The sequence below is a fragment of the Falco punctatus genome, assembly GCF_963210335.1.
Source record: "Falco punctatus genome assembly, chromosome: 2".
NCBI classification, from domain to species: domain Eukaryota; kingdom Metazoa; phylum Chordata; class Aves; order Falconiformes; family Falconidae; genus Falco; species Falco punctatus.
In genome coordinates this window covers 11,710,677-11,735,874 of record NC_137581.1, presented here as the reverse complement: position 1 = coordinate 11,735,874, position 25,198 = coordinate 11,710,677, and the positions used below count along the sequence as shown (strand labels likewise).

The following is a 25,198-nucleotide window of genomic DNA, read 5'->3' as shown; positions in this document are numbered from 1 at the left end:
TAGGGTAATCTTTGATTTACTGAGACATATTAATCTGTATAATGTTCAACATTGTGTTACTAACAGAAGATTTAATATAATGCTTCAAACAAGTGCCACATGTGTTTTTGTTTTCTTTTAATATGACAGTTTAAAAGTGATGATATGCTTCTTTGTAGTTATGTTTCATGTTTTCAGGTATTAGCAGGATATACTGCAGACTGATGTAATGGAAAGGGACAGGCAATATGTTCTCACTAGAACCACGGTATTTTAAAGACTAGTAAAAAATACAGCATAGACAATGAATCAAGGCTGGTTGTTGATCTATGAAAAGTTCAGGATATTTCTTTTTAAGAAATGTATGTTCTATGAAACTGTTTAAAATGTTTGGCGAGTATAATTATCCTATGATACGTACAAGGAAAATTCTGTACCATTACTGGGAGTAGAATCACTGAATCGTTTAGGTTGGAAAAGCCCTTTAAGATTATTGAGTCCAACTGTTAACCCAGGACTGCCAAGTCCACCACTAAACCATGTCTCTAAGCGCTACATCTAGGCATTTTATAAACAACTCCAGGGATGGTGATTCCACCATCTCCCTGGGCAGCCTGTTCCAATCCTTCACCACCCTTTCAGTAAAGAAGTTTTTCCTAATCCCCAGTCTAAACCTCCCCTGGTGAAACTTGAGGCCATTTCCTCTTGTCCTGTCACTTGTTACTTTGGAGAAGAGACCAACACTCACCTCACTACAGCCTCCTGTCAGGTAGTTCTGAGAGTGATAATGTGTCCCCTCAGCCTCCTTTTCTCCAGGTTAAACCACTCCATTTCCCTCAGACACTTCCCATCAGACTTGTGCTCCAGACCTTTCCTCAGCTCGGTTGCCCATCTCTGGACACGCTCCAGCACCTCAGTGTCCCTCTTGCAGTGAGGGGCCCAGAACTGAACCCAGCATTCGAGGGGCGGCCTCACCAGTGCCCAGTACAGGGGGACAATCTCTTCACTAGTCCTGCTGGCTGCACTATTTCAGATACAAGCCAGGATGCTGCTGGCCTTCTTGGCCACCTGGGCACACTGCTGGCTCATATTCAGCTGGCTGTCGGCCAGCACCCCCAGTGCCTTTCCCACCAGGCAGCTTTCTGCAGCTCTTCCCCAAGCCCGCAGCGCTGCGTGGGGCTGGTGTGACCCACAGACAGGACCCAGCACTGAGCCGTGTTGGACCTCACACAATTGGCCTCAACCCATGGGTCCAGCCTGTCCAGATCGCTCTGCAGAGCCTTCCTGCCCCCCAGCAGATCAACACTCCCCTCTCAGCTTGGTGTCGTCTACAAACTTACTGAGGGTGCACTCAATCCCCTTGTTCAGATCATTGATAGACATTAAACAGGACTGACCCCAGTACTGAGCCCTGGGAACACCACTTGTGACCAGCCACCAGCTGGATGGAACTCCATTCACCACCACTCATTGGGACCAGCCATCCACCCAGTTTTCTGCCCAGTGAAGAGTAAGCCCATCCAAGCCATGAACAGCCAGTTTCTCCAGGCAAATCCTGTGGGAAATGGTGTCAAAGGCTTTACTAAGGTCCAGGTAGAGCAGGTAGACAACATCCACAGTCTTTCTCTTACCCACTAAGCAGGTCACCTTGTCATGGAAGATCAGGTTCGTCAAGCAGGACCTGCCTTCCATAAACCCACGCTGGCTGGGCCTGATCCCCCAGCTGTCCTGCACATGCTGTGTGATGACACTCAGGATGATCTGCTCCACAACCTTTCCCGGCACTGAGGTCAGGCTGACAGACCTGTAGTTCCCTGGATCCCTTTCTTGCCCTTCTTGTAGATGGGCATCACATTGTCTAGCCTCCAGTCTTATGGGACCTCCCTGGTTAGCCAGAACTGCTGATAAGAGATGGAAAGTGGCTTGGTGAGCACTTCTACCAGCTCCCTCAGTACCCTTGGGTGGATCCCATCTGGCCCCATAGGCTTGTGTGTGTCTAAGCAGTGTAGCAGGTCACTGACCATTTCCCTTGGGTTATGGGAAGCTGCCTTCCAGCTCAGAGGGCTGGGTACCCGGAGAACAACTGGTGTTACTGTAAAGACTGAAGCAAAGGAGGCATTAGTCACCTCAGCCTTTTCCTTATCCTTTGCCGCTACATTTATCCCAACATCCAATAAGGGATGCAGATTCTCCTTAGCCCTTCTTAAGTTACTAATGTATTTATAGAAACATTTTTTACTGTCTTTTAGGGCAGTTGCCAAATTAAGTTCTAGCCAGGCTTTGGCCCTCCTAATTTTCTCCCTGCATAACCTCACAACATCCTTGCAGTCCTCCAGAGTTTCCTGCCTCTTCTTCCAAAGGTCAAAACCTCTCCTTTTTTCCCTGAGTGTCAGCCAAAGCTCCCTGTTCAGCCGGGCCGGTCTTCTGCCCCGCTGGCTCCTCTTTCAGCACATGGGGACAGCCTGCCTCTGTGCCTTTAGGGTTTCCTTCTTGAAGCACGCCCAGTCTTCCTGGGCTCCTTTGCCTTTTGGGGCTGTACTATACAAAGAGCAGAAGGGGAGTTTTACTGTGCCAGTTATCTTTTTATTGTGCAGCTACCTAAAGGCTTCGAGAGAGCTTTGTCTTCAGAAGAAATCCAGGTATAGACATTCTGAAAGTTAGATGCCTGGATTTTCACAGGAAAGTCTGGGATCCAGACTCCATAGGGTTTAAACCTTCATCATCCACTTTCTGGATGAAAGCACTATGCTGTTTTGTAGAAGATAAGAAGAGCAACTTTTTGTTTTAAGATGAAACAATACAAACACCCCACTGTGGGATAGTTTAGTGGAGAATCCACTCTACATCCCTTTTCCAAACTGTTCTGTAATGCAAAGAAAGCAGGATTCACAGAAATAGAAGTTCAGCATGTAAAAGGAAGCTTATGATTGTGGCCTAGTGACTTGCAGACTGCTGGACTGGGACAGATTTGTGTTCTTGGCCCTACATCTGCAGATATGAGTTGGTGCTGGAAGCTACATTTGCAGGAGCTGAATTTCGGGCTTATAAGCTGTAGCTCTCAAGTGTCAACATAGTCTTGCCGAAAAGAGGCACCTAAGTTGCACTGTTGATTAATATGTTTCTGAGATCATGATTTTGGCGTGCTCGGCAGCTAGGCATGACTATAACCCAGTGGGCAAAGCTTCTGACTTTTCTGTGTGCTCAGGCTAATCCTTCTGGTTAAATATGGGGGCACCGGTACTTGCTGTGAGTTTGATGAATTTCACAATAGACTTCAGGTGCAAAAAAAAAAAAAAAAAAAAAAAAAAAAAATCCAGTGCTGTGCAGGTAAAAACTTAGTGAAGGCTTGAGATTTGTAACCCCTAGGTGTACAGTTTTGCTTGCCGGTGGCTTCCTCTGGTGCGAGTAGGGACAGTGGCGACTCTCTAGTGCCACCTAGTGCACCAGCCACCGCAGAGCCACGTCATCGCACCGCCTCGCCGGGCAGGCGGCGGGAGCAAGCGGGTGGTTCTTCCAGAGACAAAGTCTGATGGATAATCAGACAGATCTTTTATGAGGTGATACTTTTCTGGGCTTCTGATATTTTCTGAGATTGCAGGGACTTTCCTGGTACTGGGGGTTTTCAGAGAGAAAAGCAGAAGCAGAAGACAAGCTCATCTAGAGACTTCACTATCACCTAGTGGTTAGGACACTTCCATGGTAGAAGATCCTTTCTTTGAAAAAGGATTTGAGTGTATGTCTCCCATAGTCCCAAAAAGTGCCCTACTCACCAGCCCTGCTGCTCTTCTGGGGTTAGCCTGCTTGTCTCTTTCTAGGTTTTGTTCAAGAATTTCACCCTAGAACCAGAACACACAGGTTATCACTTATATTGTAGAGTGCTTTTCATCAGTATGTTTCAAAGCAAAAAAAAACCAACAACAAAAAACAAACAAACAAACAAAATATCCTTCTTGTGATTTAACAGGTGGGAAACTGAGATAGATAGGTGCAGGGACTCTCCCAAGACACAGATTAGGAAGAATACTCTAGGTTCATGAGCCTTGCTCTTCTCTATTAAATAATACCATGTTTATTAGGCACACTATGGAAAAAGTGACAGCACCTGTCCAGCTCACTCCTCCAGAATGACACCATAGTGGCATACTGGTACTGAAGGATGGGGCCAATAGAAGAGCTAGAGCTATGAAGCCAAGCTAGTCAAATTCAAAGCAAAAGGGGGTGGTTGCTGTGATAGGTAGTAAACCTGTGCAACTCCTTAACAGATCTTGCAGATGCAAAAATTTTACCTGTATTCAAGGGAAGGCTGGAAAAGTACTTCAAAGAGGCATCAGTTGAAGGTTAATAAATAGACATAACATACTAGGTTCAGGAAATCCTCCAAGCTGGAAGGAATCACAAGCCTAGAGAATACGGAAGTATCATAGAGGGTTGCTCTGTTCTCTTTTTTTTTTTTTTTTTTTTTTTCCCTGAGTGCCTGCTTACATCTACAGTTAAAGACAGTGTGAAGCTAGCTATGCCCTTTGTCTGTACCAATACAACTGCTTTAATGATGAGGACAGTAGGATTCAGTGACACTGTTCAGAAGCACAGCTCCTTCTCGGGCTCCTCTGTTGTGGTGATCTGAGTGGTACAATGTGACATTACCGTTCAGGTCCTTGCCATCCACTCCTCTACACAACCAGCCCAGTTTTGCTGACAGAATGTTTGAAGGGGTGGATAACCTTGTTCTCTCTGTCTAGCCACCTGCAACTGAGCTGCGTTTTGCAGCAGGCTCCGGTGCAAAGATCCCTTACACCTATGCCCTCACCCTGTAGTCAGGGTCTTGCCTTCAGGGCAGTCTAGGGTGGCAAAAGGCCCCTGTTGTTGGTGAGAGAATGTCTCTATCTAGGGTACTATTGCTTTTCATGCAAGGAATGAAGCCAAGACATTTACTCTGAGAGCTTACCACTACGGACACCAGTGACAGCCCAGCTTCAAAACTTCCAGCTGCTGAGCATGATCATTAAATAACAGCAAAAAAACAGACTGGTTTTTCACTAATTCATGAAGTTAGTTGTGTTTCCTGTATCTGTCGTTACATATCAGTTTAATTTTCTTCACTTGAAGTAATCACAGCTGTTGATTGCTTCAACCAAGGAAGAATAGGAAACCTACATGAACAACTGCAAGTATGAAAACTCATTTACTGCTGACAAAGGGGCTAATATGAAAAGCTGTAAAATAGAACAGGTGCAATCTAGTCAGATCCTATAAATAGCTAGGCAACTTATTATTGGTAATAACTTTTTTTTCCAGTCTCCCAACACTATATTGCATTTCATAGAAAAAAAAGAATTGAAATATGTAGCATTTTGTAGGATGTTATATTGTAAAAAAAAAAACAAAACCCAAAAAACCCCAAAACTAAAACTTGGTTTGGATTAGCGACAAAAGACTCAAAAGTGGAAGCAAACAAAGTAACAACATTTCACAGCTAAAAACTCTGGACAAAACTTAGTTGTGTCCTGGCAGATAATAATTTACATTGTGTGAAAGGACAGCTCGTCTTTATCTTTCACTATTACCTTCTATTACCTTCATCTTTGCTACTGTCTTTAGCCTGAATTTGTCGAAGGAAATTATTTTGGGGTTTTTTTCTCTCTTGCAGCAACAAAACAGCCTCAGGTTCTTAGAACAACTTATCTTCCACATTCTTTTAGAAAGGAGGACAGGAAATTGAAGAATGAAAATAATTTTGTGTGAACAGAAACTGTGTTTTGTTTTCTTAAGCTGGTTGGTTTGTCGTTGGTTTGGGTTTTTTTTTAACATTCACTAGCAGATTAGTTGAATAAATAAAAAAGCAAACCCTAGAACATAAAATAATAGTATTTTGTAATATAAGGCTCAAGATATTACAGAAGTTATTCAAAATATTCAGCAGATATATCAAGCAAATAAAATTGAGACTATTGCAAATTATGGGACATAACTCAGCATGAGTGAGCCAAGAGATTTGGTTAGCTATAATAACGTGTATCTTGCAGCTTTGCCCTGTACACCCATTTAAACAGAACAGAGCATTCTGACCAGTACAAATGCTTGGATCTCCTCTCATGGAAATGAAGATATTAAAGTGGTAATTTCCACAGTGATTTACTCAACTGTTCTGTGAGGCTCAGATGGACTTGCAGCCTGTGGCATCTACACAACCAGAGACAAGTACATGCAAGGCATGTACATGCAAACCAGTTACAGCTGCAAAAAGAAATCAAATCAAAGCCCATTATTACTGCTATGTACTTTTAGGGGTTCCTGTGTTCAACTCCCAGACAGTGGGGGATCCTAAGACAGTCTTGGAATTCTATAAAATGGGATCTGATACACTGTAATAAATATAGTATATGGGAACATCTAATATAGGGAACACTTAGGTAGACAAGTTGCTAACGCTTCTAACATTCTCTGGAGTCCCTTCATTATGACCCTCCTCGTTTCCTATTTTCCCAAGGAAGAGAATAGATGATACTGGATGAAAATGACCATTATAACATTTCAGTGAGGAAACGTCTTACCCTTTTTGTTCTGAGATTTTGGAAGGCCTCATCACTGTACATGCATAGGGAGATGAATGTCTTCAGAAGCTGTTGTCAGACTGTGCCATCTGCTTCTTTTGGAAACAAGGTCTTAAAGCAAAGTACACTGACATGATTCATCTTATAATGATACCCATAGGTTTGTAAACAGCGTGTAAACAGATGAGTAAATCAAATGCTTTTACAGAAAGTGATTGTGTATTCTCTTCTAAAGTATTGGCTGGTTTGCGTTTCAGCTCAATAGAGACAAAGTGTGTAATGATCATTTCCTGAATTAAGGTCTTTGAGAGCCAAGAATTACTTGACAAAAACTCTGTTGTGGCTGGGCCTGTGAGTCACGATACTGATGAGATGATAGTTAAATGAAGGGTGACAGACATAGACATATTACCAATATAACCACTGAATCTTTTATGCTGGAATTGATCTCTTGAGATCATCTAGTCCAACCTTGCCATTCAAAGCAGAGTCAACTACAGCAGGTTGTTCAGGGCCATGTACAATCAGGGTTTGACTATCTCCAGCCATGGAGACTCAACAGCCTCTCTGGGTGACCTGCTTCGGTAAGGAAGAGGTATACAGGGTATTTACTGTTTTCTCTAGGGAGCAGGAGGAAGATGCTGTTGATTCTGCAACAGATGAGGGATCTAATTGATCTACTAAATAGCAGAGGGTATCTACAATCATACCTGCTACTATGTAGGTACAGAAAAGATGTGGTCATTAACAGCAAGCTAGAGCTGCTTGGTCAGAAGAACAAGTACCAGTGCAGATTGGAGTAGGTGGGGGCTTTGTTTTGTTTATGCCGGTGTCTTCAGAACCCTTGTGGCAGCAGGATCTGAACAGTCCCTGACTGAACATAATGGTCTGAGCCAAACAGAGAATCTGGACCAACAAATGTTTACAGACCTGGGGGGCAGAAGGTGGAGTATGGTGAGGGCTGCACAGAAAGAGGGAAGAGGCACCAGATCCTAACAAACAAAATTTTGGAAACCAATTCCCACTGGCTTTAACAAGGCCAGAATTTTCCTCCTTTAATCTAGGCAGTCAAATACTAGGTTCAGCTTACCCAGGTTGCAGAATCCTTTTCCACGTACTACTTGGATGATCCTTGAGCACTGTGAACTGCAACTAGGCATTCAGACTAACTCCTTGTGGGAGTCCTAGCTGTAGCCCAAGTGAGTGACCTGGTGGCCTGCGACGCAGAGAGAGCAGTGGGTGACTTCAGTCGGTATGAAGTACTGACTCACACCTCCGAAAACTGGGCCAAACCAATGCAATCTGTACAAAATTAAGCTCAAATGGAAATCACTTTTGTAGGTATCACATGAGAAGGTTGTGTTTGAAGGTCATGCACTTCACTATTTTGTTTGCTGTCCATAAGCAGATGAGATACTCTTGCTTCATATTTAACCAAGAAGCTAACTGTATAGCAAGTTTTACAAGCTTTAAGGTCCTAGCCTGCCAGGGGTTTCCTATGAGTGACTAAAGAGGATTACATTGTTTTAAGATCATCTGACTAAAGGATGGAATTACAGGATCTCAAATTAATTAATTTTTGCTCAATTTTGAAGCCAGAAATGTCCAGTGCTGAAATTAGACTTTGTGCAGTTAATGTTTCGTACCTGGGACCATAATCATACGTAAAATCTTTTAAACTCTTTTGACACGCTTACTGGTAGATCATTTTTTTCTAGGCAGATCAGTATGGTTAAACTGCCTTTTTACAAGGCCTGCTTCGATATCTGATGAACATTTAATGCATTTTGCTTCTAATGACTTCAAAAGAAAGCAAAAAAAAAAAAAAAAAGGGAAATGTTGCTTAACATGAAGACCGATTCAGAAAACAATCTGTTGTTCGTGGGCTCTAACCCTACCTGTGAATCTAATAAGTATTTTTGCAGTCACTTCAGAGCTCTCACAGGTAGGCTTTGTGTCCTTGAGCAGCACTGCTCTATATTTCCAGAGCACAACAATCACTTTCTGCCACTATATTTTATGCCAGTAAAATACCTGGAACATGCCAGTGTGCTACCTGACTTTTGGCAGGGGACCTGGAATTTTAGATTTTCTTTCTATCATGACCTCTAGTGTAACAAGGCAAAGGCATATAAGGTACCAGTCCCTATTTATCAAATTATTGTTGTATTAGCTAAGTATTAGGCCTTCCTATTTAACAGAAAGTTCTTTAAATACAGCATTTTCTGTCAGGTGACTGTGCTGATGTAATTAAAAGTGTGAGAAAGTGTGCTGCTTTGTTTTCTCTTTTGGAAAATTATTTTTATGTTTCAGTTAAGGGTTGGACCTACTGATACAGAAGATTAATGAGAGTTTACCTCCCAGCTGCTTTCAGTATCACTGTATACTGCCAATACAGAGTTCTGCCACCAAAAGGCTATTCCTTGCTTAACAGATGACATGCAACCAAAGGTGCTAATGCTCCTGCAAACATATTTCCAGCTTCACTTTCTTTTCCTGTTTGGTCTTTTCCAAACTGGAGCGATAAAGGAACGGAAAACTAGTGTCAGTAAGCAGTAAAAGACCATGTTAAAGGCTTAGGAAATGTGCTACCTTTAAATATATGTGCACTGAGAAAAAAACCAAGCTTTTCAGAAATCAGGGATCTCAGAAATCAGGATGAGTCAAACCTAACTTATGCATCAATAAGCCAGTGCTGTTAATAGAGTTCTGCCAATTATGTCAAATGAAAATCTTTCCACCAGTACTTATTATACAATACAATTTTTTACAGCAAATTGTGGTGTTGTGCTGGAGTCTTAAGAATCACAGTGTCACATACTGGTTTAGGTTGAAAGGGAACTCTTGATATCATCTAGTCCAACATCTCCTGCTCAAGCATGGTCAGTGACAGCAGGTTGCCCAGGACTGTGTCCAGTTGGGTTTTCAGGATCTCCAGAGATGGAGACTCTACAACCTCAATAATGTAATGTAATGTAATGTAATGTAATATATCTAATATAATATACTGATAATAGATTGAATATAGATTCCCAAGAGTCTTAAGACCCTTGTAGCTCACAGAAAGCAGGGATGGATTATCTCCCGGTTGATATGTAGTGACTACACCACCTGTGTGTCTTCACTTGTCTTGAAGCAAAAAGCATCAGGATTTAATATAACAACGTCCTTTAACTTGTCAGTAGAAGAGCTGAATAGAGTTGTCTCTTTCTAAGAACATCTTTTAAAAGTCGTAAAGACTACAACACTAATGGACTCCAGCATGGGCAAGAACAGCATGAGTAACTTCAATAGACACTTTTTTAAAAAACCCAGCAAGTAGACTATTTTTACTTGAATGAAAAATAGGAAATAAAAATACCTAGACTGATTAGATTACACATATTCATAGGTGACAGTCATTTGACATAAGGTCTTTTTCTCTATTTGAACTCAAATGAAATGATGTGTATACTGAGGTAACTGGAAAAATTGCACTAGCTTTAGAATGAAAGGACACTGAGAATTGCATGCAGGATTTGAGCAAATCTTAGAGACATGAGGATGCCTATATATAAGTCCTTGTCTCTTTTGCAGCAATATATTTTACAGTTTGATGCTAGCTCTGAACTTGTAATTAGTTAACATAGTTATATTTACAAGGATGATGTTCTGGTGGGCAGCAAGGTGCCCATGGGCCAGCAGTATGCCCCGTAGCCAAGGGGCCAGTGGGACCCTGGGGGGCACCAGGAGGAGCGTGGTGGCCAGCAGGTCGAGGGAGGGGGTCCTCCCCCTCTGCTCTGCCCTGGTGGGGCCGCACCTGGAGTGCTGGATCCAGTGCTGGGCTCCCCCGTACCATAGAGACTGGGAGCTACTGGGGAGGGGCCAGCAGGGTCCTACAGAGATGATGGGGGGACTGAAGCATCTCCCTGATGAGGAAATGCTGTTCAGCCTGGAGAAGAGATGGCTGAGGGGGGATCTCTTCAATGTCTACCAATACCTTAAGGGCGAGTGTCAGGAGGACAGGGCCAGGCTCTTTTCAGTGGTGCCCAGCGACAGGACAAGGGGCAACGGGCACAAAGTGCAGCACAAGTTCCGTTTGAATATGAGGAAGATCTTTGTTAGCTTGAGGGTGACAGAGCCCTGGCACAGGCTGCCCAGAGATGCTGTGGGGTCTCCTGCTCTGGAGACATTCAGAAACTGCCTGGATGTGATCCTGTGCAGCCTGCTCTGGGTGACCCCGCTTTAGCAGGGGGGTAGACAAGATGATCTCCAGAGGTCCATTCCAACCCTGACCATTCTGTGATAATGTGATTAAGGAGATATTTTTCCTTTTAGTCAGACTGCTAGCTCCAGTGGCTGCATGTGGTATTTTCTGACAATTGTTGCCCTTGTGCAAATATGGCAATCTAAACCAACAGATGAACAGTTGTTGCTCTATAGCAGAAAGATGACAATGTTTGTGGATATGTCACGCAACATTATTATAACCTTAATACAGGTATTTAAACACTGAAAATGAGCCATGTCTGTAAAAAGCAGCTGAAAAAAATAGTAACTTTGTGAGAAGGGTTATGTTTTTATTTCATAAATAACTTAAGCAGTAAGCGTGATGACAACACCAAGCTGTGTGATGATGTCGACACGCTGGAGGTGGGGGTTGCCATCCAGAGGGACCTTGACAGCCTAGAGAGGTGGCCCATGCAAACCTCGTGAAGTTCCACAAGGCCAAGTGCAAGGTCCTGCGTGTGGGGCAGAGCAATCACGGATAAAGGCTGGGCAGATGAGTGGACTGAGAGCAGCCCTACGGAGAAGGACCTGGGAATACCCGTGGATGAAAATCTGGCAGGAGTCAGCAGTGTGTGCTGGCAGCCCAGAAAGCCAACCATATCCTGGACTACATCAAAAGAAGTGTGACCAGCAGGTCCAGGGAGGGGATTCTCTTCCTTTACTCTGCTCTTCTCGTAAGACCCCGCCTGGTGTGTTGCATCCAGCTCTGGAGTCCTCAGCATAAGAATGACATGGACCTGCTGGAGTGGGTTCAGAGGAGAGCCACGTAGATAATCAGAGGGCTGGAGCACCTCTCCTATGAAGACAGGCTGAGAGAGTTGGGGTTGTTCAGCCTGGACAAGAGAAGGCTCCAGGGAGACCTTATAGCAGCCTGCCAGTGCCTGAAGGGGGCCTACAGGAAAGCTGGAGAGGGGCTTTTTACGAGGGCATGTAGTAATAGGACAAGGCAGAATGGCTTTAAGCTGAAAGAGGGTAGATTTAGCTTAGATATTAGAAAGAAATTCTTTACTGAGTATGGTGAGACACTTGCACAAGTTGCCCAGAGCAGCTGTGGATGCCCCATTGCTGGAAGTGCTCAAGGCCAGGCTGGATGGGTCTTTGAGCAACCTGGTCTAGTGGAAGGTGTCCCTGCCTGTGGCAAGGGGGTTGAAATGAGATGATCTTTAAGGTACCTTCCAACCTAAGCCATTCTGTGATTTATTAACAAGTGTAAACAAATGCCTTTATAATTAATAAATAATTAAAAGAGAATCCCAGCAATCCAGATCCTAGTAATTTGATGAACGTGTTTAGGCTGTTGTCATGTCAAGATATGACTGTCCCATACACATCTGAAATGTCAGGAAAACTGACTCTGATATAGCTCAGTCCTTATCAGTATTGTGACCAAAAGTAAACCAGAAGATTCCAAAGTTAAGGAGGACAATGGAGTTGCACCCACACTGATTTAGACATATTTCTGTCAGGAAACCTCTTTCATGCCCATATCAAGGTGGGAGTCTAAAAACTAGAACAACACTCAAACTGATTTTTAGGAAGATGAAAATTCCTATAGCATTTCTTCCCTTCCGCAAAGGAAAAAAATTGGTTTTGTTTTTCAGCTCAGGATAACACAGCTGTTTTTATATATATTCTTGGGAGTATTTGACAGCTTATGTCAAGGTGCCAATATGTGCTTGTAAAGGATAACTTCTAAGAAGCTAAAGTCTGGAGCATATCTGAGGATACTGGTACTCAGAATAGATTTGAATTGGAGTAGAACTTCCTCCTAGAGGCAGAGAACAGGTTATCATTGATTTAATAAGATGACTGTAGTCTCCTATAACATCCTCAATAGACTGGTTCAAGTCACTTGGTGAATATATACATATGCTAAAAATAGTTGAAAAAATTACTTTTTTAAAGTAAGCTGTCCTGGCTTTCTGTGAGTGGATTTGGTCTCTTTACTCTCTGGCTGATTATGTCAAAGAGCACCACGAATCCTTGAATTGCTTCTGCTGATCCATCCAAGAACAGAGCTCTACTGCAGGGAGGTCATGCCTCATGCAGTCAGTGAGTCTCGCAAAAGAAATGCCAGTCCAGAGTCCAGGAGAGAGCTGGCAGCAAAGGGAGTGCTGCTAAGACACATTAGAACTGCCATACTACAGCTGCTAAGATGTCCTTATAATTTCCTGTATCTGTGGGGTTTTTTGCATTGGTTATTTCAAGGACATGAAGGGAAATTTATTCATACTCTGAGCTGAAAAAAAACACAACTGTGTGACTGTGGTAGACTTGGACCTATGGAGAGCCTGGGTATGGGTTGCAGGCAAAGCATCGCACTAACATCATCCTTCGGTTTTTCTTTCACTCAGAACATGGGTAGAGTGGACTCGTGCCAAATGAAATACACAACATAAATATACCCTTAGATTCTTCCGTTACAAGTTCAAGAAAACTTTTATAGTCCTCCAGTGCAACTAAACGCTTATCATTCTATTTCCTCTAAAAGTAAGTGCACCAACAGCTCCATTTGGCAAGTGGTATAGAATTTAGCATTATATTCCAAAGTAAAAGTGTCTTGAAGCTGATCTTGGCAATATACTTCCTACTCACTTACAAACAAATTGATCACTCTTCTACAGGAGAAAACAAGATTTTGGTTTAGAGCTATCATCCAATGTGGTGTTGCCTGGTGCTTCGAACGAGGATACAAAGTACCCTATAGCTGTAGAAAAACCTGCCTCAGATTGCAATTTTGCCGTAATCCTTAGTTGCTAGAATTTGGTTTACACCTGCCACTAATATATTGCACACTTTCTCCAGTTTTTGGTAGCACTAGCCATTATGGCTTTGAACACTCAAAGTATTCCTAAAAGAGTCAGTAGTTATTTAAATTTACCAAATTCCTGACTTCCACAGTTTACCTAGCATTTCAGAAAACTACTTCTATTTTAGTATTCTCCATCTCCAAATTATGTTGAACATGTCCTTGGTCTTGCATTGTGATTCTCCAGATGATGAAAAAAAAGATTATTCTAGTCTGTCTTCTCTAAGGCTATCCACTATTTTATACACAGTGTCATATAAAGCCATCTCCTATTGCTTTTGAAGAAACTGTTTATCTCCTCAGGATTCCCTGTGATGCAGAGTGATACAGACATAATTTTTTTCGTTCAATATGTTTCTGTACTTTTGCATGTTTCTTTCAATCCCTTTAGGCCTATAATTTCCTTACAAACTTTCTAATTCCATATTACTAAATTTATATTCTTTAGATTTCTTCTCATCTAGAACATTCTTAGGTCTTTGATTTTTACTTTTTCCAAATTTACTTGCAAGGTTTCCTTCCTTTCACTGAAGGATACTTCCTTTGTTAATTTTCCAGATTTGCAAATGAACAATACTGGCTTTTCATTTTGCTCTCCTACTTGTGGAATTATTAACAGGTTAATAAACTTTAAAGTTATTATTTTATAAGTAACTTTGAAGATTTATTTTCCCAGCTGGTTACTGTTTGAACTAAGTCTCACAGCAAAGGGGAGGGAATTGGTGATGAACTACTTGTGTTTCCTCTCCAAGAAAAGAATAGAAGTGTAATTAGAAGTATGAGATGAGTCATGGGAACATGACTGAATAATTCCAGAAGTGATGTAGAAAGACTTGGAGTATTGATCATTTGGAGGTATTCTCTGAGAAGAGGTTTCATATCTTCATGGACAGACTTCACCTAAGCATGTGGCATACCAGCTTGCGATCCAAGCTGGCAGAATGAATAAAAAAGAACTTGAAATTGAGAGAAGGGAGGAGAGCCTGAGAAGGAACCACATAGTTTCTTCATTTAACACCCATGGCAGGGGGAATTTTGGCTTCAGGAACGTGGTGGCAACAAATATAGAAAATAGAAACTCAAAGACTGAGGAGTTTGACTGAAGTGGAAATTTAAAAAGCAGTAGAGGCAGTAAAAAAATGCCAGGAACCTATGCAACAACATAGGGGATCCAAAACCAGTGAGAAATTAAAATCAAACTTTATGGAAATAATTCTGTTAGAATAGAATTGCACCAATGATCAGAGAAGAAAAATATTAACTGAAAGGTATACTTTTCATAAAAAGAAAAAAAAAAACTTAAAAAAAACTAAAAAAAAAAAGAGGATAATATACTTTTAAAAACCAAAATTACACTGGGGAAAAATTGCACAATGTGCAAGGAAGCATGCAGAAACCTGCAGTAGGATGTGATCACCTCTATTTTAGTAGGTAAATACTAATGGAAACGATTTAATGATGGGACACTGCAGTTCCTAGCATTGTAAAGGAGGTAATAAACACGCTGACCATTGAGTACTGGACATCCACCCAGTAGATTTCTTCAATACAGAGTCTATTTGCCAACACATCCTGGCTATTGTTTAGATAATGAACAAAGACATCCCTGAAGAGCCTGTCATAGAAAATAAGGTTGTGTTGAAAGCAGATGAGATTATTTTGTTTAAATTAAATAGAAGAATAAACAAAACATACATAACTAAGAAGAAGTTTTGCACATTTTTATAAACAAAAGAAGCTAATTAGGAAAGTGAAGTCAACTGCATTGAGAAGCTTAGGGGCCTGAATGTGGAGGAAGCTTGGCATTTCTTCATGGTGAAGATACAAAAATATTCTCTGGAACTTGCATCCAAAATAGGGAAAAAATATAAGAAGTTCCAGATCTAGCTGGAGGAAAAGTTGTCTCAGCAAGGATAGCAGAGGCAAAAAATGAGGCTAGAAGGAACAAGAAAAGATACGCCCACCAGAGAAAACTGCTAGAGAGAGCAAAAAAAATGATAAAACAGGAACTGACAAAGACCCTAAACTTCATTGGCTTTGCAAAGACTTCTAAAACTAATCAAATGCCCTTTCACCACATAAACAAAAGGAAAAAGGAAAGAGGAGTTACAAGGGAAGGGGGAATCTGAATCTGAATATTAGCTTAAAATTCCTGCTGGTCTGAAAAAGATTTTGCTGCAGTTCTTAATAAGGACAATAACAGTGGGTTGGGTGACAAGGCAGGCTGGCATGTGATGAATTAACGTATCTACAATAAAGCAAAAATGTCAGAGAGATTGAATATCATAGAATCACCTACGCTGGATAAGACCTTTAAGATCATCAAGTCCACCACTAAACCATGTCCCTAAGCACATCTATGGGTTTTTTTAACACTTCCAGGGATGATAATGCCACCACTGGCCTGGGCAGCCTTCTACCAATCCTTCAACACCCTTTCAGTGAATAAATTTTTCCTAATATGCAATCTAAACCTCCCCTGGCACAACTTGATGCTGTTTCCTCTAGTCCTATCACTTGTTATGTGGGAGAAGAGACCTACGCTATACTTGATGGTAGGAATTTTTTAACATCTGTTATCTCAGAGATAGTGTCATGTGTTCTGAAAGGACAGAGCGCTATGTGTGACCTGTAAAAATGGGCTGAATGTATTCTCTGGTCCTCACTGCCAGTAGGGAAGTCCTGATTTCTCTCAGGCTGTGGCACAGAGCTTGGCTCCCCACATGCATCCCAAAAAGCAGCTTTGCCGTGACTCACCTGCAGCTGTGGTGCTCTCACAGTTTACTACCCATCTCTTCCTCCCTTGCTGTGGTGCTGGCAAAATTGCCATTTCTTTTTGCATGAATGGTGCTAGCAATAAGTCATAAAAACAATTAGTCAGGGAGTAATGAGAAAACTAAAACAGCGTTGCCACCTCTGGAAGATTCATCTCCCATAGACTATGTGCTAACATGGCACTTGTATTTAAGGTGATGAATCGGCTGCAAAGGAAGAATGAATCGACAAATCCTTGAGCTTCTTGATCTCATCTTAACTGTAGGTTAAGGATGCAGAAACAAATTTGGAAGAAAAGGAAAATTAAAGATGCAGGAAAGACAAATGGAAAAGAATTCAACATGAGCTTATACAAAGTGGCCATACCAACTAATCTGGCCATCTTTATTTAATAAAAGCTGGACTTGGATGTTCTGTACCTGGGAGGTTGCTCTAAACTGATATAAGCACATATGTTAGGGTACCACACACAGTCTGTTGTTACCACTGCCTGGATGGTGATGAAAGAAAACTGTTGGACCAGAGGGAGTTAACCTCCATTGAACTAATTTTGTCTGGTTCAGAAGCATTATGTCACAAAACACAAAGAGAACTAATGAAATTTTGTGATTATACAAAGTTGAGAGCCTACATTCATACAGGGAAATGTCAAGATCTTTTTTTCCTTGAGGATAAAAAGAAAAGAAAGTGGATGGAGTACAATACATACAATGAGGTATGAGGTCAGGTACTGAAGAAATAATAATTGTGTGGACTGAAAACAAAAGAAAAAGAAGAGCTGCAAGTGACTGCACAAAGAAGAGTCATATGTATGATCTTATTGCATAAAGGGAAAATGTGGCTCCAAGGCATACCATGTCTGTTTTGTCCATCCAGGGAAGGACAGAACAGAATAGAATGTTAATATTATTTTCTGGAAGGTATTGGTGGTACTTCATCTGCATCACTGTGAACAGTTCAGTTTTCTCTTGTCCAAGACATTATTTCAGCTGGGATAGGTGAGCTGAAAGGCCTAAAACAATCAGGGAAACGAAGAGCCTAGTTAACTAGAGAAAACTGAAAGTATTTGACTCGCTTACCATGGAAAAACAAAGGTTAAGAGGTAAGTACATGTTCATTGTCCATTAAAAGGGCACAAGAGTTCACACCAGGTAGAGAAATGATCCATCCAAGTTAAATGCCCATTATAGTTCTACAAATTAAAATGTCCACTATAAATTAGCAACTAATAAGCATAAAGTTAAAATAAAAACCCCAGTGTGGCCAAAGAGATGAAGAATAACTGAAACCAGCATATAACAATGGAGAAAACATACCCTCAACTATACTACAGAGATGCAGAGCAAAGGTTGTGGAAATAATAGCATGGAAAAACTACAAGACTTGGTTATATGGCTGAACATGTTTATTTAGTAGACAGACGACTACCAAAATTACAATTCTATGTGCAGGAAGTTTTCATTTTGTCTGAATGTAGATTTGAGAAGTACTGTCCATCTCTGCACTCACACGCACGTTAGTTAGAACTAAACATGCAAATACACCCATGTTCTTACAGGTAAAAGAAACACATTTTGATTTAATTTGTGTTTCAACAGCACTTTGCTATTCGAATGGAAATCAGGGTCTCATCATACTGTGTTAGCTGTTATATATAGAAAAGAAAACAGTAGAGAGAAAAGGGGTGACACAACGCACTAAAAATATCATTTTCTGCTAATGTATTCTGTGGCAGTGCACCAAGGTTAGTACTAGGCCTTCTGCCAAAAGTCAAAGGGTCCCAAGTCCTCGCTACTCTTTGAGTTAATACCCAATTCTCACCTCTTGCTGATTTTATGCTGGCTTTAATGACCATGAAATACAAAAGGGTTGCTTTATCTGCCTCCTGTGGGAGACGCCTTGCCAGTTCCCACCTTCTGAAGTGCTTCCTACCCTAGCCCATAATGTTATGTTTATAGCTATGGCTATACAAATGTGTCCTGATATTCTTAAAAGCGTCTAGTGGTTTTGATTGACTTAATGCACCTTCAGGGTACTTGGCCATCCAGCAGTGGTGTGGAGCATATGTAAACTTTATCACTTCAAAAGTTTAGCACTTTAAAAGCTGCCTTCAACTTGGGCACCCTTAATTGAAGGTGGCCAAAATCAATAGTTGCTTTTGAAAATTGAGAACACATTTGACATTTCAAATAGAAAGACAGGCTAATATATTTTATCATTTCCATATACAAAATTTTATTTAATTTTGTAGTGTGTTGGACGAAGTTAGTCCCCTCCCCAGTCAGAAGTGATAAAAGCATTAGTATCTGCAAATGAAATCACTTTTAGGAATCAGAAGTTGCTCAGCCTCTCCCAGAAAGACTGGGTGCAGTTATGTAAGAAGAAAAGCATGTTGATTCATACCAATTATGCTATGCATTTCTTGGAAGAGCCTTCACAAGTTTTCCCCTCCCCCACCAAAACCAAATTTAAACGTGGGAAAGAGGCTTCTGTATAGTATGAAACAATCCTTCTGCCGTAAGGCTGGCAAAATTCCCACTGTTTAAGGAGTGAGTGAGCAAACTCTAAAAGCACCAGTTCTACTGAAATCAAACGATTACTAAAATTGAATGCATTGTTAGTAGTTTGACTTTAAGACAATTAGAGCAAATGAGTTGTTAATGGTTAATCCAAGATACAAGCATATTTGTATGTCCTGCTAAGCGCTTCGTTGAGCGCCAGCAAGTTCTTTGTTTAAACGAGGAAAGTACCACCACAAGAGGAATGAACGAGCAGACTGGAAGTTTACCACAAGAAGCACTAACTAGGGGGAAAGTAATTCCGGCAGGGGGAGATCGCGACCACCGACTCAAGAGCCCCCCACCCCCCTACCCCTCCGACTCCAAAAGAAGTGGAGGCTGAGCATGCGGACTATTTAACATAAGAAGTGAGGGAACTGCTTAACAAATAGGAAAATGAGTACGAAGTAATGAAAGAATTACGTAACTTGTACCCAATGAAGGCTGATGCCTTCGCTTGCGGAGTATAAACAGAGTGAAGTTTTGGTAGTGGGTGAGCCAGGCATTCGAGGGTACCACCCAGCTCCCTACTTTGTGCAAACTAGAATAAAGGAATAGAAATACCTTGGCTCGGTGTGTCAGTTGATGCTGCGCACTGGGTAATGAACCTGCCTACGGGACAACACTACCCATTCTCCATTTCTCTCCTGCTGAGCATAATACTTACCAGCATAAAGGTTAATGGGTCATTTTATTTCACTCCATTCTTGTGTCCCATATTATATAACAGCATCACAATAGATTTGGGTTTGATCATGCTTTAGTTTTAAGGACAGTGATGCATAATTACACTGTTTGCAATTATCGGATTCCTCTGTGAAGCCCAGGACAGAATAGTGCTGATATATCCTGGGAATATGTTAAAGCCCTGTTTTGCTTTCTGCAGGGAAGATTACTCTTTGTACTAGAGAAGTGGGTAGAGCTGCTTAATTTATTCCTCATACGCTTGTGGCTGATTTGAAGTCCCAAACTCTCATCCTTACCAAAAAAAACCCTCTCATTATCTTCTTCAAAAATAATTGAATGCTCATGGTGCTATAGCTCTTCTTTATTTCTTCTGTCACCTGGATCCCCTGTCTCTTGTCAGGACCATTCCACCAGCTTCATCTCATTCCTCTGACATCCCTTATTGAAAGCCTGACTCCTTTCATGCCATTTTTCCTCACCACTTCACTTACTACCACATCCACTCCCCTTGTGAGTACGAACATGTTGTTTCTGGTTCGCTCAGAAAGGAAGACCTGTAAGTACACCTGCTTGTCCATCTTCTTTCCTGGTGGGAGGCTAAGGGCTCCCAAGCACTGTCTTAGCTCTCCACCGCCTCTTCATCACTCTACCCACATCAGTTTGCAGTCCTGTTCCACTCTGCTCCCTCCTTAAGAATTTTTCTCTGAAGACTTCTGTGGACATTTACCAAACTCCTCTTTCAGCTGCATCCCCAAGAGCCATCTCTCACCGATGGAAAACTAAAGACTGGCAATTTAAAAGTTACTTAACTTTATGGAAATTATGCAGAAGGAACTCCCTGTTATTCTTCAGGGCACTTATCAAAGATGACAAGATCCCGGTGACTCACGGCGGCTGCCGAGGGGGAGTTCCCTCCCCCGCCGCGGCGGCACGCCCGCTCCCGGCCCGGCGCCGCTCGGGGAACGGAGGGCTCCCGCTCCCGGGGTGCGGCGCCTTCCTCGGCTCGGCACCGGGTAAGGCTCTGCCGCTCTCGGGAACGGCTCGGTTCCCTTGAACGCACAGCCCAGGTAGGAGGCAGAGGGCTGCGCCCCGAGCCTGCCCTGCCCACCCGCACCGCGCCTCGGGACCCTCGAGTCCGGCGCTGCTCCGCCGGCTGTCACCGCTCAGCCCCGCGCAGCCGGGACCCGCCGGCACCCCTCGCTTGCCGTTACACCTGTAGAGTGTAGGTGTACACTCCTGTACACCTTCATTAGGGAGAGGAAGTCTCATCCCTCTGTGAACTCCTGTTCCTAAGCATCACTTCATGTAAAACAAGGGCGAATGAGTGCCAGCGTCCAGCTAGCAGCTCTAGTCACTCACTGCACGTGAAACACGAGAGCGCTCGGGAAGCGACACCCGTTAAAAACACACCCACAACCAAAAACCACCCAGGAGAAACCAGTCAGCAAGCTGTCCCTCCCTCCCGTTGGCGGGGAAGCACCCCGCTGCCTCCCGGTTGCGGACCTGGACCGAAACGGTATAGAGCCCGTCGGGGACGTCGCGTCTGACTCGATCCAGGTCTCAGCAGAGTCTTGTTACCCCGACCTGCCTGCGCATCGCAAAACGATGGTATTCAAGACTCGAAGAAGCGAGCACTTTCAGGAACTTCTCGGTGCTACCCGAGTAGCTAACACCGCTATTTCGGGCGGGGGTAGCACCTTATCCTGCAGCAATACCCCACGTCAGCCGGGCGCAGGTGTGCCAGCAGCCGCCCAGCTGCGCGTCAGGCAGCGGGCGGCTGCATCAGCGGCAGGAGCCACCCTCATGCAGCGGGACAGGCGTGAATCTGGTGAGAAGTTGTCCGGCAGGCAAATCCGAGAAGCTGGTGCTATCTAGAGTTTTGTAGTTACACGTGTAGCTAGCCCAGCAAAGGCGAGAAAGCAAGCTTAGCAAATGAGAAGAGGCAGAATCACATTTTAGCACACACAAAGAACTACAGACACGATTCAGGAGACAGCACCCCACTTTATTTGCTGCTTTCTGGTTGAAGGATATTCGGTGAGGAGACAAGAAAGATGTGTCGTGAAAAGCTACTGTGAACGCCGATGGAGAGAGACTCCGGAGCGTGGGCAGAGCCGCGCTCCCACACATGCACAGCACCTCATCATCCTCGGAAGTACTCTTAAGCAAGTTTTAAAGTTTCTTCTTTCTTCCTCCGACCGTTTCGGGCTCTGTCTCCGGTACGTTAACGAGGTAGCACCGATTCGCCTCATCAGTAGCTCCACAGGGACTGCACGGTGCCCCGGTCGCCAGTTGCCGACCTGCGCTGCCCCGGGCAGGACAAAGCGGGGGCTGCGGGCAGCGCCGGGGCCCTGCGCCAGGGGGGCTCCCGGGACGGGGTGCCTGGGGGTCCCTGCGCACACCGCAGGGCACGCACCCACGGAGGGGGGGTCGTTGGTCCCCTGCCGTCAGCAGGCGGCCAGCCCGGACACCACGAGCGGGCTGGTCTCCTCAGGGCAGTTTGCAGCGGGGACCGGGGCGCCCGCAGGGCTCCGGGCGCTCGTTGCCACCTGCCGCCGCCGGGGCGGGTGCCGGGGGCTCGGGCCCTTACCTGAGTTCCTGAGCTTGCGGTTCTTGAAGACGGAGACGACGACCAGCAGGTTGCCCAGGATGTCCACCACGGTGGTGAAGATCAGGACGCTGGAGAGCACCGCCACCACCCAGGCGGGCCGCGGGGCACCCGCCGCCTCCCGCTCCGCCAAGCCGAAGCGGCCCCTGCCGCCCGGGTCGCAGCAGTTCCTCAGGGAGCCATTCCCCAGCATCGCTGCGCTCCGCCCGCGGCCCCGGCAGCGGCGCGGCGACCCCGCTGACTGGCCGCGTGCGCGGGCGGGAAGGCTTTTAACGGCCGCGCCGGGCGCGCTGCTCCCCCCCTCCCCCGCGGAGCGGCCGGGGCGGGGCGAGGGGCGGGGCGGAGGGCGGGGCGGGGGGCGGTGCCCCGCGGCGCGGTGCGGGGATCCCCGGCCGGCGGCGGGCCCCTCCCGGTGCTGAGGGGGCGGCGGGGGCCGTGGCGGCGGGAGCAGGGCCCGCGGGCCGCGGCGCTGGCCGCGCTCCCTTATCCCCGCTGAGGGCCTGCGCGAAGGGCCTCTCCCTCGGGGCTGCCCCCGGCAGCAGCCGCCGGCCGGCAACCTCCGCCCGCCGCGGCGGGGAAGCGGGGGTCTGGTTTGTATTTCCCGAGGCTTGGCGCACCGTGGCTCCCGGCAGCGCAAGGCCGGGGAACCCTCTTCCCCTCACTGCCTCCTGGCGCCCGGTGCGCTCGGGCAGGCTTTCTGGCGCATCCCTTCCTTGGGCCGCAGATCTAACAAGGATTGACACTTACATTGCTGCAGCCTTGGCCTTCGTGCTTGGGCAAGACAGTCTGTGGGATAAAGGCAAGGACACGGCCCTTAGGGGGGCACCAAGGACACCGCCCTTAGGGGGAGGCACCTGCAAAAGTCACGGATGGGACGTGCTCTGAACCGGTGTCCACTTTGGCCACTTTGGAAAATGTGTGTATTCCAGAGGTTTTCCCTTACAAGCTGCAGGAGGTCACCGATGGACTTCACTCCGCAACTGTTTGAAAGGCAGACCATCATTTGGGACCCCAAAGTGACAGATGCCATATATGCTCATTTACATTAAATAAATAAGATTCTGGTGACAAAGGAGGACAGATCCCACGTCTCCCTCCATGTCTGGCTTCCAGCATAGCTGGCATTAGTTACCAGGTGCCGCTGACAGTGCCTCAGCGGGTTCACATAGCGTGTGCTGATGATTAGGGCTGCTCACAGCAGACGTAACTCGGAAGGGGTTTGTGTCCTACTGTGCACCGTTTTCAGGCCAACCAGGCCACACTGGATCGGTGTCCTGCTTCCAGGTTTTGCCCCAGTTTTGAGAGCGATGCAGGAGCTACAAGTGCAGAAGTTACTGTGGGGTTGTATTTTTCCTCTTTGTGTCTGTTCAACACAGAGAAAGGCAAAGGTATGCCCTATTGTTTTTCAAGAATTAGGTCTTGAGATGGTTTGCCTTGTTTAGCTCATTTGGAAAAATGGGGGAAGTTTCTGTCATTTCTAACAGCAAATATTTTATTAGGGCACATTGCTGCTTTGAATCTTACCTCTACACAAATATGCACTGGTGTAATCAAAATACTACAAATTATTGCGTGTACTTCTATTTCCAAATTAGAAATAGTTTATTGTTGTTCAATTTAAATGAATTCCTAATCAATTTTAGCTAAAGTACTAAAGCAGGCCTGGTTGGAATGAACATGAAAGTGTACATGTGGATTTTTGTACCAGTCTTATTTACACCGATTTAGAAAAAAATAATCATACCTCAGATGCTTTCTGTTTAATGTAGGCTATATGTAAGGCATCATGATCCTTTTCAACCTACAGATGGAGTTATCACAGCTTTGTGGCTTGAACCAAAGAAGGACTGTCTTCTAAGAACTATCACTCTTGAATACTTATTTTGCAGTTCTGCCATAGGAAAGTAATACTTGCACACTTGATGGAAAAGGCCCATTCTTGATGGAAGCAAAAGTTTACTTGTTTTTTCTTTTTCTTTCTCCAGAAGTTTAAAAGGAATTTTATCCAAGGAAATGCCTATTTTCTTTATTCATCAGTGCAAACAAGGATTTTTCTCCAATGAATAATAATCTACCTTTAAGAAGAGCTTTTGTGTTACAGTGTCTCCCTTTATGTACCTTTGCTCCAGTTTGCCTTTTCAGAAAGTTGGTGTCCTCACTGCCCATTATCTATGTACTGCTTTAGTCTTACTGAGTTATTATGGAAAACTTACAGATATTACCATTTATTCTCATGCCTGGGGCTCTTTCTGGGCATCTTTCCAGAGTCTGTATAAGTGCTTTTAGGAGAAATGTGACATTTTGTGGTCTGTTATTACTACAGGATTTTTCTATTAAATGTTTGTCAAAAGCTTATACTGTCCCTAAGCATAAATGTGACTTTTCAAAGCAGGCTTTGCTCTTGCTGTTCTCCAGGTTTGCAGTTCATCCACACAAGAGGAACACTCTATCATTTCCCTGCCACATACGATTGTTATGTAGCATCACTCATTTTGTTTTACAGCTTCCCAAAAGTGTGCCAAGTAATTTAGAGAAAAATTAGAAAGCTATGGCCTGAACTTGGCCTGAAGTATGAGTCTGCTCAAAATGTGAAATAAAATAAGTGTTGCTGACTTTGCAAAAACAGCATGTGTTTTGTGGCTGCACTGGCATTTGACAATGGGAAAACAAGTAGGCAGGAATCAAAATGGGAGCCTTTCTGCCTCAGGAAAAAAAAAAAAAAAAAAGAGTTATTTATAAAAGGATGTTATAAATATTAATCTTATTTGCTTTTTAAAATGATTTATTAAACTGCATTAAACAATCTATGGATGTTCTTACTTAGTTTTTAGTAGCCTTATTTCATATTAAACTAATTTCTCTTTGAAAGTGAAATGCGTGCTTGAACTATTGATTGTTATGGTTAATATGAAATAACTCATTGTTGCGGAAAGCACTCCATCTCAAAGAAATGGGTGTATTC

General features: G+C 43.9%; 1 protein-coding gene across 1 annotated transcript in view; it reads right to left on the bottom strand.

Moving 5' to 3' along the window:
- The window catches only part of MTNR1B (melatonin receptor 1B), a 38,866-nt gene extending 13,910 nt beyond the window's left edge, over positions 1 to 24,956 (bottom strand). Inside the window, exon 1 of the mRNA XM_080376593.1 lies at positions 22,219 to 24,956. Within this exon, the coding sequence (XP_080232719.1) occupies positions 22,219 to 22,429 (211 nt within the window). The 5' untranslated portion in view covers positions 22,430 to 24,956. The remainder of the gene's footprint in view (positions 1 to 22,218) is intronic.
- Between the last annotated feature and the right edge of the window lie 242 nt (positions 24,957 to 25,198).